The following is a 13,444-nucleotide window of genomic DNA, read 5'->3' as shown; positions in this document are numbered from 1 at the left end:
AAATATTATGCAGAAATATTTTTGCCACTGAGGGACTAGATTTTAAATAGACTGTATCTTCTATTTTACATCAATACTTGTAAGTCCCTTTCTGTGAAGGGAGATGGTTGAGAATATGAGAACAGATGTGTTTGATTTTTAAGTTGCTAAAAATGAAGATAAGTATTATAAAATAAAAATCATTTCAGGAAGTCCATTAGTGCTGAACTGGGCTTTGAGAAAAATGAAAGTTCCTTAATGAAGATTAAGAGGCAGAAGCTACATTATAAACATTGATTTTTCTTTTTTTCTTTTTTTTTTTCTCCCCAACATTTAATTCAGTTTCTCAGTTAATTCATTTTTATTAGTGTACAATTTTGGCTGCAAGTAAAGAAGAAGGCATGAACATTTTTTCCTGCAGTATAAAGGCAATTACTTGTAACAGAAAGAGTATTCTATAGCCTTATTTGACAAAAGCACACCAAACATGAAAAATTAAACAGAAGAAGTTCACAGTTGTGATTTTTCAGGGATTTCAATGTATCCACTTAAAGTTAGAAAGGCTACTACATCAACAAGAGAGGCATCCATTTGGGGGATTATTTTCCAGGTAAATAAACTACTAAAAAGGAGTCCAATAGGCAAAAATGGAGCTTTCCATACTGAAAAGAAACCATCTTAAGTCTTCCGCTTTTTTTCACTTGCAGGATGTGCCCTTCATTTATAAACTATCCATCAATTACAGGTAAACATATCAACTGTTGTATGTATAATCATTATAAGTAGCTACAGCTAAAGGCAAAGACATCACTATTTTCTTGAATGTCAGTTCCTCTTTTGTACATTTTAGAGTTTGTGCTGGTGTGATGGGATTAACTGATCATTCATCTGACAAAAAAGGGAAATCAGCAATAAGAACAGACAAATCTTAGCCTTTGAGTCATACAAACATTCCCACATTGCTGCATTTAGTACAAGGAAATCCTTCATGCTTCCAGCACCTGGGTTGCCAGTGAGGGCTGCAGTACCCAGCCTGCGGGAGCACCAGCCACCCCTCCTGAGGAGCTGCTCCTCCAGCGCCTTGTCCAGGGGACGATGCCTGGGTCAAAGGCACTGGGAGGGAACGCAGATCAACCCTTTGAAAAGGCAGAAGCGTATTCTTCAATTTGAGGTCATGTTTTCACAGCCACACTGACTAAAGAAACATTGTGTGTGCTCTTCTCTATTCATTGCAGCATGCATATTTCAGAGGAAAATATCCCGGTCTTCTATCTGGGCATGTGCCCCTTGAACCCTAAAAGTCACCATTAGAAATGATAGGGTAGTGCAATAACCACCTTGGATTTGTTTGACTATTCTGATGTGCTCTGTGTTGGTCTAGTGAGGGAGGGAGCAATGAAGGCTATCTATGAATATGCATATACAAAGGATTCATGGAAAAATGATACATTTGCAAGCTTTTTGGACAGTGCTACAGAGACTGAAACAATCATGCCTATGTTACTGAAATCCTCAGCTGGTTAAAATAAAACCCACAGGAAAATATTATTTACAACGTGGTTCCCTTATTTCTAAGAAATTTCCAAGGCAACTCTTTACATTTTAACAGAATACAGGTGGTCTCATCACTATGTAGTTTACAACAGTTTTCCAAAAAGTCAGCTGTTAGAGCAAACCTTAGCCTGATGTGAGGCAGCAGTAGCATTTGATTGACAGAGTAGGTAGAAGGAAAAGAAAACAGAAAATTGATGAACAGTAGATTACAACTTTCCCTGAAGATACAGCAATAGGGAGGAATTTGCCTCAATTAGGAAAAAAATGACAAAAGAGTAGGAGAAAAAGTAGGAAGAAAAGTAGAATGCTTTCAAAGAGAGAAAGATTTTTGCAAAGCCAAATCCTCCCATTTAATTTTCAAGCTCTAGGTGCAAAGAGCAGCAAGGCTACAAATGGACTTTAAGTCTATACCTGCAGCCTTCCTGGTCTTGACACTTATTCCCAATTCTCTAACAGACATACTAAGATAGACGAAACTTTGTTATACCCTCAGCCACTTCAAAGAAAGATTTTATTTCAATATAAACCCAAATGAAAGTCAGCAGTTTGAATTTCCCTTTATGTATCTAGGCTTTTAAAAAATACTGAGAAAGACTGACAATAGTGCTTTAGGTGGATTCCACATGCACGTGCCCAGAAGAATAAAAGCCATTCCCCCCAATATCTCTAATAATGGCATTTAGTAAGAATATATAGTTTGATGCAAAAGGAAAACTAAGTATATATTTGTGAAAAAAATTACATGATTTTGAAAAGAAACATGAATATATAAAGCTTTATTGCAAGTATTTCTGTGGGTAGGACTGCAGTACTGCACAGTACTGCTCTATTAAGAAAAATGAGATAATAAGAGTTTCTAATTTCAGGCAATATTTCTCTACAAATCCTGCAGAGATGACAGTGAACAGAACTGAGAAAAGGAAGAATTTGAAGTGCTTTTTCTTTAAACAAAGTGGAGCACTTTCAACACTGCTTCAAGTTTTAAAGAAAAATAAAACCAGCTTCAGCTGTTTCAGTGTTCACAAGAGTGAGGGACTAAGAGCACTCCGTTACAGGCAGAATGCAGGTAGGTGATGTGCAAGCTTTCACATTTATCTCTGCTAATGCGTTTCACATACTGCTCTGCAGCATTCCTAATATTCAAGCCGTGGGCCTCCTCAGCAGACATGGCAAACCACGCTGAACCGCGTGGTGGTTTTGTGATACAGATCAATGCCCATGAGGGAACACAGAACACTGTCACTTCAGATTCGGCTTCACAACTGAACTCAAAATGCCTCTTTCGTGACAGACAGTCTTCATTTCCGACTCATCCCAGTGTGATTCAATTTTAACAGGGATACTTGCAATATCAAGTAACACACAGAGAAAAACCTTTTACAAATTTTCATTCACAGTGAGCAAGTTCAATAGAAGATTCAAGCCTCAACAGTTAAAAGACATGTGATTTGAAGCCTAAATAATCTAAAATTGTCACTTTATAATGTATGTTCCCAAATCCAAAACTGTATTTCTATCCCTACTACTCTTAAAATTATCAAATTAATCTAATTTTATTCTCAGCGATTAAGAGAAAATTTGGGAAGTAACAAATGCAAGACCAGATTGTAGAACATGTAATATTTCAACTGTCTTGTATATATCCAGTTTCTCCTTGCTCTCAAGAGTGGTCGTTTATATCTTCAGTATCGCATGTGAATTCCAGCAGTTATACCCATCCAAAGGAGATTATATCTAACTGCTGGTCTTTAAGATAAAGAGCAAAAGCATCCATTAAGTCTCTAACCCTAGTTGGTATATGAAGTCTCTACTGTTGAAGCTTCTCGAGCTTCCTGGTTTCAATCTCCTCCTACAGGTAGGGCAAATCTGTGAAGGTGTGATGCAGGGACCAGATACAGAAAGCTGCTCCTGTCCTCTGCTTGCAGCATTTTTTCATGTGTGGATCAAAAGGAGGTGGCCTGAATCACTACATGTCATACCAGAACATTATAACAGTGTTTACCTCAAGATCTTGTTGCATAAAAACAAACACAAGATGCAAACATTTTCAAATCCACTTTACAAATAGAAAAGTTGGTGTAGTAAGAATTTAAGCTGTAGGTGTGACACCATTAAACCAACACAAATTAGATGTAGATGTGGCAACAGAAGAACCGATCTTGGAAAACAAGTAAACAAAAGCCTCACCATAGCTAAATGTTACAGTACTTGCCTAAAAGCATAGCCACACTGCTCTACACAATGAAGTTCAGAATGTCTGCTGCAGGACACAAGTATATATATTCTAAATACAGAACAGAAAGACTGCTGCCTCCCAAATTAGTCACTAGGCATTCCGTCCTCTTAATCTAACACAAATTCATCTATTTTATATTTTCTGTGGGTCTGGCATGTGGCAGCGGTATGCGACTTATGCTAAGCAGTATTTTCAAAGAGAACGAATCCAGCTTCAGCTTTAAAACTTGCTAGACCAAACTGGCAAACCTGCAAGCTTATAGGAAAGCTAAGAATAGCATGCCTATGCAAAAGTGATACAGAGGTAATATTTTAACTGCATATGAGAGCTTTTAATTCCTATTTTCATGGACAATGACTTAAAGAACAGGTGCAGTCCCAGCATTATGACAAAACCCAACTACCTAAAAATCTTAAAGACAGCGCAGCTCAAGCCACTGAAACATAAATTTGCTCATGGCAATATGGGAAGAAAATCTTTGTGATGTAGAAACAGATGTCACTGTACATTTTTCAGAGTATGGCATTACCCACTGCTTTGTATGCATGGCTTCACTGGATATATTTAAATTATATTTCATAAACACACTCTAACTTATTTATTCCAACTACATCAAAGTAGGAATAGCATAGTCTTTATTAAAAGTTTCTATTTACATGAAAACTTACAGTAACCAATCACCCTAACTTAGGAAGACCAGCCAAAACAAAAAAAATCTGTTTCATTATATTAAAAAGCCTCAATTACAGAAAACCTGACACAGTCAAGATATAATTATGATCAACATCAGGAGAGATGCATAAAAAGTGAAAAGTGCAGTTAGAACATTCAGTGTGTCAAGCACAGTGAATGTGATACCAGCTGCACAGTACTTTAATATAATTAAACTGCACTTATATAATGTAAGTTAAATGACAGGCATTTAACAGAAAGAAGTTAACTATCTGCTTTCTGGTACAGGAATGGAAGCATTGTAAGGTGGTGATTTTTAAATCTTTTTTAAAAGAGCAGTACAAGTCAGCAGTGCCAAAGAAAAAAAAAATTCTGGTTGTCTCTCACTGGGGAGTATCCCCTTTCACTTTAGCATTATAACGTGGGTGCACAAACTGAACAGTGCCTCATTATTTTTGTATTATAGTAAAAATCCAGTGGGTTTAAAAATGAGCCCAAATTCTCTTGTATAGACAGAGGCAGGTTTAGGCAAAAACCGAGAAAATGCTTTACCCTGTGATGTACCCACTGCCCTTTCCTCATCTTCTCTGCCTTCTATTTGTGGCAGTAAAATCCTGCTGAGTTTAATGCACAGAATTCACTTCCTCTAGTTTCATTTTAATTACAAGAGAAATAAGAAAAGAATAATAATAATAATATTTGTGACAAGGGATATTAGCTACTTTGAACTGGTTAACTGAAGTAACCAGGAGTAGTATAGCCCTGATGATGTGAGAATTCTCATTACTGTAGCTTTTTGCCCCATTTCTGCAAAATATTTTGCCGTCAGATCCAAGGTTTATTCTACCATAAATGCCCACTTGTATGAGCTGGTGACTGGTCTGGAAGCACAGCCTAGAAGAGCAGAGCACATCTAACAGCCTTGGATTCCCCTCTACCCCCCAGGGGATTACCTGTCTGTTTGAAGGAATGGTGGGGCTACGTGTTGCGGCCATAAGCTGTGGCAGCAGGTTTCGAGGAATAAGAAAGCCAGCTTTATTGTAGCCTGGATGATCAGAACTGTGAAGCCACAGCACTTGGAACAGGCTTACTGCCAAAGGGACACATCCCACTTATTTGGTCATGAAGCAAACATTGAGGTCTGTGCAGCTGCAGCTATGCTGGTAACGGTATCAAGCTATAGCTCATTTAAACCTGACTTGCATGAATCGATATATGCCTCCAGACTCAAAAAAGTCACCTGAATTAACAGAAAAGTGTGATGGCTTCCAATTAGAGAAAACAAAGTCATGCCTTTAGTTTTATTGTCACTGATATTCTAGGATGTAAACAGAAGTCCAAATATTGCTACAAATGAGGTCGCAACCTGGGTGGCCCAGGGTCATTCACACTTGCTGCAGTCTACCTCGATTTAAATCTTATAGTTTGCTCAATTTTTTCTTATCTACATCCAGTTTTAAAACAGTTAAATATTAAAAAAGGCTAAATATATGTAAACTAGAGATGGGATTAACATTTTCCCCTACAAAAAGGCACTATAAAATATAGATCTAGAATTTTTTCATCATAGGAACTACCTAACTGCTATGACAAAAGAGAGAGGCATTCTCTCTTGTGACTTATGAGCTATGTTAATGGGATTCTCTGGGAGAGACTCTAGTCTTGTACTACAATTGTAAGGAACACTTATAAAAAGTTCTTAAAGTTCGCAAAAAATTATCAAATTACATTCATTCTCTACGCTATAGCTTGTCCTGTAAGAGAGGCCTGTATATAGAGGTCTGCAACTAGAAGAGTAGTAGTAGAGGGATAGATCTATGAATCAAGTCCACTTTTTTTCGCTTACAAATAGTACGCTATTTTCCATCATCTGTCAGTCACAGTAGAAATTGGAAGGGACAAAGTCAAACTCCTTTCACTCAATTCCTGTATCTGTCCATGGGTGACAACTCTATTGAATGAACAGCAGATCCCATTTTAAGCCCCTGTAGTCTAAATCCTAACCAAAAATTAAAACATACACATTGTGAAAATGTGCATACATGCCCCTTCCCCCCTTGAAAAGAAAAAATACCTTAGTCTATAAACTGAAAGAAATCCAGATTCTGTGTCTAAAATATTCCACACATTCCCATTGAAGAGCACAGTGAAGAGACAGATCCAACCTGCTTGCTCACAAAGGTCCAAAATTTAAACAAACGTATCAACTATTTTCTACCTGAAAAAAATTAGAAGTCCTCTAAATTTTACTTACGTAAGCAGTTCAAAGACAGTCTCAAGTTGTAAGTTACGCGTTTAATTTCCTTCTTATGGATAATGAACACATACACAGTCATGACATGAGCTTGCACGGTCTTTAATGATATTAGGGGCCAATTACAGACATGTAAAGAGCAATTCTGCTAATTAAATACAGGTGTCAAGGGCCATTTTTGATGCTCAAGAGAAAACTATCAGCTGGACTCCAGCTGCCACAGAAGAAAAACACAGATCTCCCATAGGTCCTATGCTATCTTCTACCTCTGAAAGGCTGTCTTGGATCACCTGGAGCACATAAAATGGCACTCAAGGTCTATATTTGGAAGTAAAAAACACTCAAATAGTCCCATTGACCTCCATATATCATCTCAAGTGAGTCACTGTTTCTCAGCGTAAGAAGTTGACAGGGTAACCAAAAAAGTACAACATTGGAACCCCAAATGATTCACCTTTAGCAATGACACAGAAGATTTTGGACCCTTACAAATCAATAATAGCAACAGCCACAGGAGAGCTGCAGGAATCACCATGCAAGACATTAAAATAAAATGTGATTAATCTCAAACACCAGGTTGCAGGATCTATTATCATTCTGGTTTGGGCACATAAGTAAAATAGTATCAGAAACATATTTCTGAAAAATTATTCACAGTGGTGTTATCTCAGTCTATTCCATATGTTTTCTGCCATCAAAAAGCACACAAGAGTAATCTTTTATTTGCCAGGAGTACCTGCGCTGATTCATGTAACCAATTAAACAATAGCAAAAGGTCCATCTTAACTTTATGGTTCTCTTTGTGTATTCTCCAATATAACAACAAAAGATAAAGTACATTTTACGTATAAGAGAAGAGCAAAACCAACTCTACATAAACCTATTTCCCCAATTTGCAAATTTGCTAAAGAGAGCCAAAGTACAACATGGCAAGAAACTTAATCCTCCAGAAGATTTATGCAAGAAACAAAGCACAGCACTTACCGTGTCTTGAGATTTATCTTTGACATCATAGACGGTTAGCTTTATTTTAGTCTCCTCATAGATGGGGTATGCCGGTGGGAATGTCACACCAGTCAAAAACAGTGGATCTCTTGTACCCTGTGTAACATGAGTGAACATGCAGTAAGGTAACAGCTGTGCAATGTGTAGGATGCCGTTATGGATGTTCAGAAACTGTGGGCTCTTTAAAAGCAGTTAGCTTTCTACGGCAGAGAGATGTGGACAGCCAAGTATTATCCAATCAATAAAAAAAAACCTGAGAACTCTAAAACTTTGTCAGGGAAGTTTCAAAAAGATTTCTGGAAAGTTTTTTAACTGGAAAAAGATATTAAATCCTTCCGAAACAGAGCCTAGCAACATGTCTTTAAACAGCTCAACAAGCAGGTACCAGTATCTGGAATACACGCTGTAATACACAATCTTTTTCTTTCTCCCACGATACTTTCTGAAGGTACCACAATTTCATATTAATTTAAATGAACTAAAGATATAACTTATACACAAACACAAAAAAAGAGATCTTCATTAAGTCACAATAAAATGTCTACAGAAATGCTATAGAGACTCCCTGTATTACATTAAGGATACTGGTTTTGGGGGGGATTACAATACTCCTCTTTAGGCAGTAGTGCAATACAGTAACATTCCTGTCCTTTGTCACATTATGATTACATCTAAAGGCTGTACACAGAAGTAACTATATCATAGTTATATGATATACATAGATATACAAACAATGAAATTAATCATATAAAATGTTGTTTATAATTTCCTAATGTTTAACTATACTTAATTTCCAAAGATTACCAGGCTAGTATCCTTAAATTTTCTATTAAGTAAAATAAAGGATCTTGTGTGATAAATGTAATTTCTATTGAAGAAAATAACTTTTCTGTGCCCTTGCCTTCCCCTCCCCCAAAGTTTGATTATGATATAACAAATTCAGGGATTTATTCAGATCTGGGACATTGTGTTAGGAAATGCATCAACTTCTGTTAAAAAAAAAAAATCTATTCCATCTTCTGCACAACATCATTCCAGACAGTCTGCCACGAAACATACTGATCAGATACAAGATATTTGAATTAAGCAGTTTCAGGATGGCTGATGGCTCAAACTATAGCAATTTAATTAGTAGGTGGTTGAAACTGATCACACAAAGAGCTCGTGAAATATTCTCAGAGTTTTTAACAGTTGAAACAAGCCTTTGGTAAAATCGTGTGCATGTTTACAATAAGACTTCCCTGTTCTTAATGAGTATCTCCAGTAAGTTAGGCAGGTTACACCTACATTGCCTGCTCATACTTAATTTTCTCTGTGAACCATTTTTGCTGTTTCTGACACTGATGCTTACAGGGCAAAGCCAAGACTAGCTAAGCAGCCTCAGACAACTTTTGCTGCAATATGTGATGCAAGTTACTAATTATTTTATACAAAATGATAGACATTACGTACACACACTCTTTTCCCTAATTAAAGAAGTTAATATTTTTCAAATTGCAAAAGTGTCAACTTTCCAATGGAAAAAATAGAACAAGAAACAGATAGGATAACAGACCGTATAATAAACCTATGCTCTTCTGTAATTTAAAAATACTTTACAAACTCACTGTACTCTTAATTTAGTTTTACTTTGCATTGCCTCGTCCTTTCATGACAGCAACTATTCCCTGTTTTATTCTAGACCTATGTCTGGAGAACCAGAGTATTCTCTATGCCTCTCCTTGCAACAACAGAGCTTTCATGAAAAGCCAAGTTCATTTCTAACTGTTTATCCTGGTTAAATGCCAAGAACTACAGAACACTCTTAGGTATGCTTTACTAACTGCCAGAGTGTGCTTGTCTTACCTGAGACTATGCACTAACTTGTTTAATTTCTCATTCACTTTCTATGGAAGAAATGAACAACTTATTCAATTAACATGTTGATTAATAAGAAAGACTCTCACCTCCACGATTTCAGTGCTTGAATACCTCGTCAAAATGTGCTCTGCTGGATGTACCACCGAGATTTGTATAAATGTATTCAGCTTCCGATCACGGGTAGCAGCCACTAGATCCTTGCATGCTGGAGACAGTACAAAATAAAAATAAAATACTGAAAAGAAAACTCTGGGAAAACGCTGTCACAGGCACAGGACAAAGCAGACTACACGCCGGCTCCAGATTAAATCTCTAGAGACAAGCCGATTTAACAGAGGAAGTCCCTTGGAAGTAACTTACAGAAATAGGAAGTCACATGCTGCAGAACTGAACTGAGATTTCGTTTCCACTAAAAATACTTGCAGCTTCTGCAAAGCTCCCTGCCAGAGGCTCATCAGCTCCAGTATATGAATGTGCGCGCGCATACGCACACACTTACACACACTGCAATAGTAGGTAATTTTACATAAGTACTCACTTAATTTGCCACGAAATCTCTCTTAGCAGCCTAAGTTGATCATCTCTTGTGTGACAATTTCCACAGTACATGACCATTTTAAAAACATTCTAAACCAGTTAAATGCTATCAGTGATTAGGTTAGTTTATATAGTCTGATACCACATTATGAACTTTTTACTAGAATTAATCATCGAGTAAAATTCCACATACCTAAAAGCAGACAGAAAAATAACCGTTTTGTCAGTGACTGGCATATAAATAAGAAGAATAATGGTATTCTGGCTATGTGACATCATTATTAAAACTCATTTTACCTAATAAATATAGGAAAAAAATCAGTTCTTGTTTAATAATTCATTTTTACTTTGGGCTCACAGTGATACAGATGACTGAGTTCACTCTTTAGACTAACACACCTCATGCCTTCTAACCAAAAGATGAAAGCACCAAAGAAAAAAGAAAAGGAGGAGGAAAGAAACAAATGCACCATTAGCTGTTCTGCAGAGGGGACTTGGACTAATGGGGCATGCATTGGCTCAAAAGCAAAACCCATCCACCTTTCATTTCTCAACAAGGAATATGCAACAGTGAATACTGCGATAGGCTCTAGCCAGTGTTTTCTGCAGTGCATCAAACTACACTGGGATCTTAGCAGCCTGAAGGAAGAAAAGCCTACGGGTTTTGAGAGGCTAATTGTCAAGAAAAAGCTGAGGACGTTTTCTAGGAGTCACTGCCAACTGGGGGGCTTCCTCAAGTACAGGTGACCTTTAACATTTTAAAAGGTGAGTCAGATTATCCTCACAGCAAGCAAACCTGGTCTGATGAGAAGCCAAGGCAAGGCAAGCTCTGATACACACAAAAGGCCAACTCAACTTAGTTTATACTTTGTTTTTTTCCTTCGGGTTTGGACCTGCTTCTCGAGAAAATAAAACTGGCTGAAGCTTTTTTACCACTCTTCCATAACAGTTAAAAGGGAACAAGGAAACAATTAAATTTAACCTTCACAAATTATTTTCAAGATTTTGCTTTAGCCCAAATTGCCAGTGAAATCTCTCAGTAGACAGTCTCACACTGACCCTATCATAATTTGGTGGTAAAAGTGGGATAAGAATAAAGGTTTGTGTATGATGGAGTCTTTATCAAACAGCTGATATAACAGCACCAGACTCAAATAGCAAATTGCCAGTAATTCCTTGCTACTAAGGCTCACCACATTATTGAAATGACTCTAAATATCAGCATGACTTGATATGACCTGAAGAATTATATATATGAGTAGATTTACCGAAAAGCAGTTACCAAAGCACATAAGGTTGGGCAGACACCTGCCTATTTGAACTATACCCTCTCTAAAGCTGACCACAAATTCAGTATCATTGAAATTTCCAGATACAGCCATTTACCCCACAAACCCTGATCTTACGCCACCACCAAATCCTTAAGTGTTCCATTCTATAATCATGTTTTTTTAGAATACAGCACACTAAAGTACAGTTTCAGAGGAATGGCAAGAGAGCTCATGTTCACTACCAGAAGCTGGAACATTGATAGATATAGCCAAATTTCTGACACCCACCACAAAGGAAGGCTAGCCAGCTCCCAATTCAATGGACCTCCAAAGATGACAGGAATACACTAGAAGTGAAAACCAGAAAGAGACAGAAACTTCGGAAAAACAAAAATAAATCCCCAAAAAACCCCACCAGTGACTCTGGCAGGAACCCTACGGCTGAACTCTTGTAAAATGTACTATTGCATGAATGAAGGCAAATGCCCCATAAATAACATTTTGATTTACTTGTGGGATGTCTCAAATACATTAACTAGATGTGACTAATTCTTTTAGCAGCCAAGAGCACAGGCTTCTATCCTGCTGATGAACCTTCAACAATATGAAGATTTGCACTAAGTAGTCACACCGTTGGTGATATCTACAGAGAGATACGGAGAAAGCATGGGAGACAATTTTTGTGATAGCAGGGCAATCCAGTCATTAGATCATTCTCCTGTTAAAAGGCAGCTTAGCAACATGACCTGGAATTTCATTGGGTAGAGCTGACATGAAGATAACTCATCTGCATATCTCCAATGGGGAGGATCAGCAAAAGTATCAGAACTCTTTGGGAGATCCCTGTGCAGAGGGAAGAATGAAATAAAATGAAACCTACAGCCACTTTGATAACAAAGTTATTTGTCTCTACTGTGACACCAGGCTACTGCTGTTCACAACAACCTTTTCAGTCAGAGAGGATATTCGATGAGGTTGTTGTTGGCAGAGAACTGCAGATTTGGTGTGAGACAGAGTTTGTCAGTTTGAGCCACAGTGCAGCACTTCCCTTAAAAACAGCTGTGCTGGTTTGGGCTGGGATAATTTTCTTCATAGTAGCTAGTATGAGGCAATGTTTTGGATTTGTGCTGAAAACAGTGTTGATGACACAGGGATGTTTTCGTTACTGCTGAGCAGTGCTTCCATAGAGCCAAGGCCTTTTCTGCTTCTCACACCACCCCACCAGCGAGTAGGCTGGGGGAGCACAAGGAGTTGGGAGGGGACACAGTCGGGACAGCTGACCCCAACTGACCAAAGGGATATTCCACACCATATGGCATCATGCTCAGCATATAAAGCTGGGGGAAGAAGGGGATGTTCAGAGTGATGGAATTTATCTTCCCACGTAACTGTTATGTGTGATGGAGCACTGCTTTCCTGGAGATGGCTGAATACCTGCCTTCCCATGGGAAGCGGGGAATGAATTCCTTGTTTTGCTTTGCTTGCACGTGTGGTTTTTGCTTTACCTATCAAAGTCTCTTTATCTGCACCCACGAGTTTTCTCACTTTCTCTCTTCCAATTCTCTCCCCCATTCCACCAGGGTAAAACGTGGGGTAAAACCATGACAACAGCCCAACTGAAATGTTTAACAAAATATAAGGACTACTTTTAAGCCAATGCCAAAGAACAGGAGGAGAAGTTTGTTATATCCTGTTCACACCCTGACAAGTTCTACAGCCCCACACTGCATTATTGTCCTTTGAACTACTTTACTAGCAGTATCTCTGAAAACCTTAGGTCTTCTCAAAGAAACAGTCAATGCTCTTTGGACAAAGTGAAACATTATATGGCTGTGAAAGTGAAATGCCAGCTATATGTTATGTATTTAAATACATCTGTTGGGCATTGTCAACATACTACTTAAAAAGAAACTGATGAAAATACAAACAGGAAAGGCATGTTAAGGCTGTTTTCCTAACTGCAAATGTAACACAGTGCAAGCAGGTAACAACATCAATACACTTTCCATCATAACCTATGCCCAAGCAGACCATATACATAGGTCACATTACTTTTCAATACTTCACTATGCCTGA

General features: G+C 37.9%; 1 protein-coding gene across 3 annotated transcripts in view; it reads right to left on the bottom strand.

The window, feature by feature from the left end:
- INPP4B (inositol polyphosphate-4-phosphatase type II B) overlaps positions 1-13,444 on the bottom strand; it is a 346,423-nt gene that overhangs the window by 167,128 nt on the left and 165,851 nt on the right. For all 3 annotated transcript variants that reach the window (XM_054824339.1, XM_054824341.1, XM_054824340.1), the window contains exons 6-7: positions 9,647-9,765; positions 7,680-7,796 (exon numbers count right to left, since the gene is read on the bottom strand). In XM_054824339.1, the coding sequence (XP_054680314.1) occupies positions 7,680-7,796; positions 9,647-9,765 (236 nt within the window). The remainder of the gene's footprint in view (positions 1-7,679; positions 7,797-9,646; positions 9,766-13,444) is intronic.

This window comes from Grus americana, chromosome 4, assembly GCF_028858705.1.
Source record: "Grus americana isolate bGruAme1 chromosome 4, bGruAme1.mat, whole genome shotgun sequence".
Classification (NCBI taxonomy): domain Eukaryota; kingdom Metazoa; phylum Chordata; class Aves; order Gruiformes; family Gruidae; genus Grus; species Grus americana.
The sequence above is the reverse complement of the archived record's forward strand: the minus strand, read 5'-3'. Positions and strand labels throughout refer to the sequence as shown.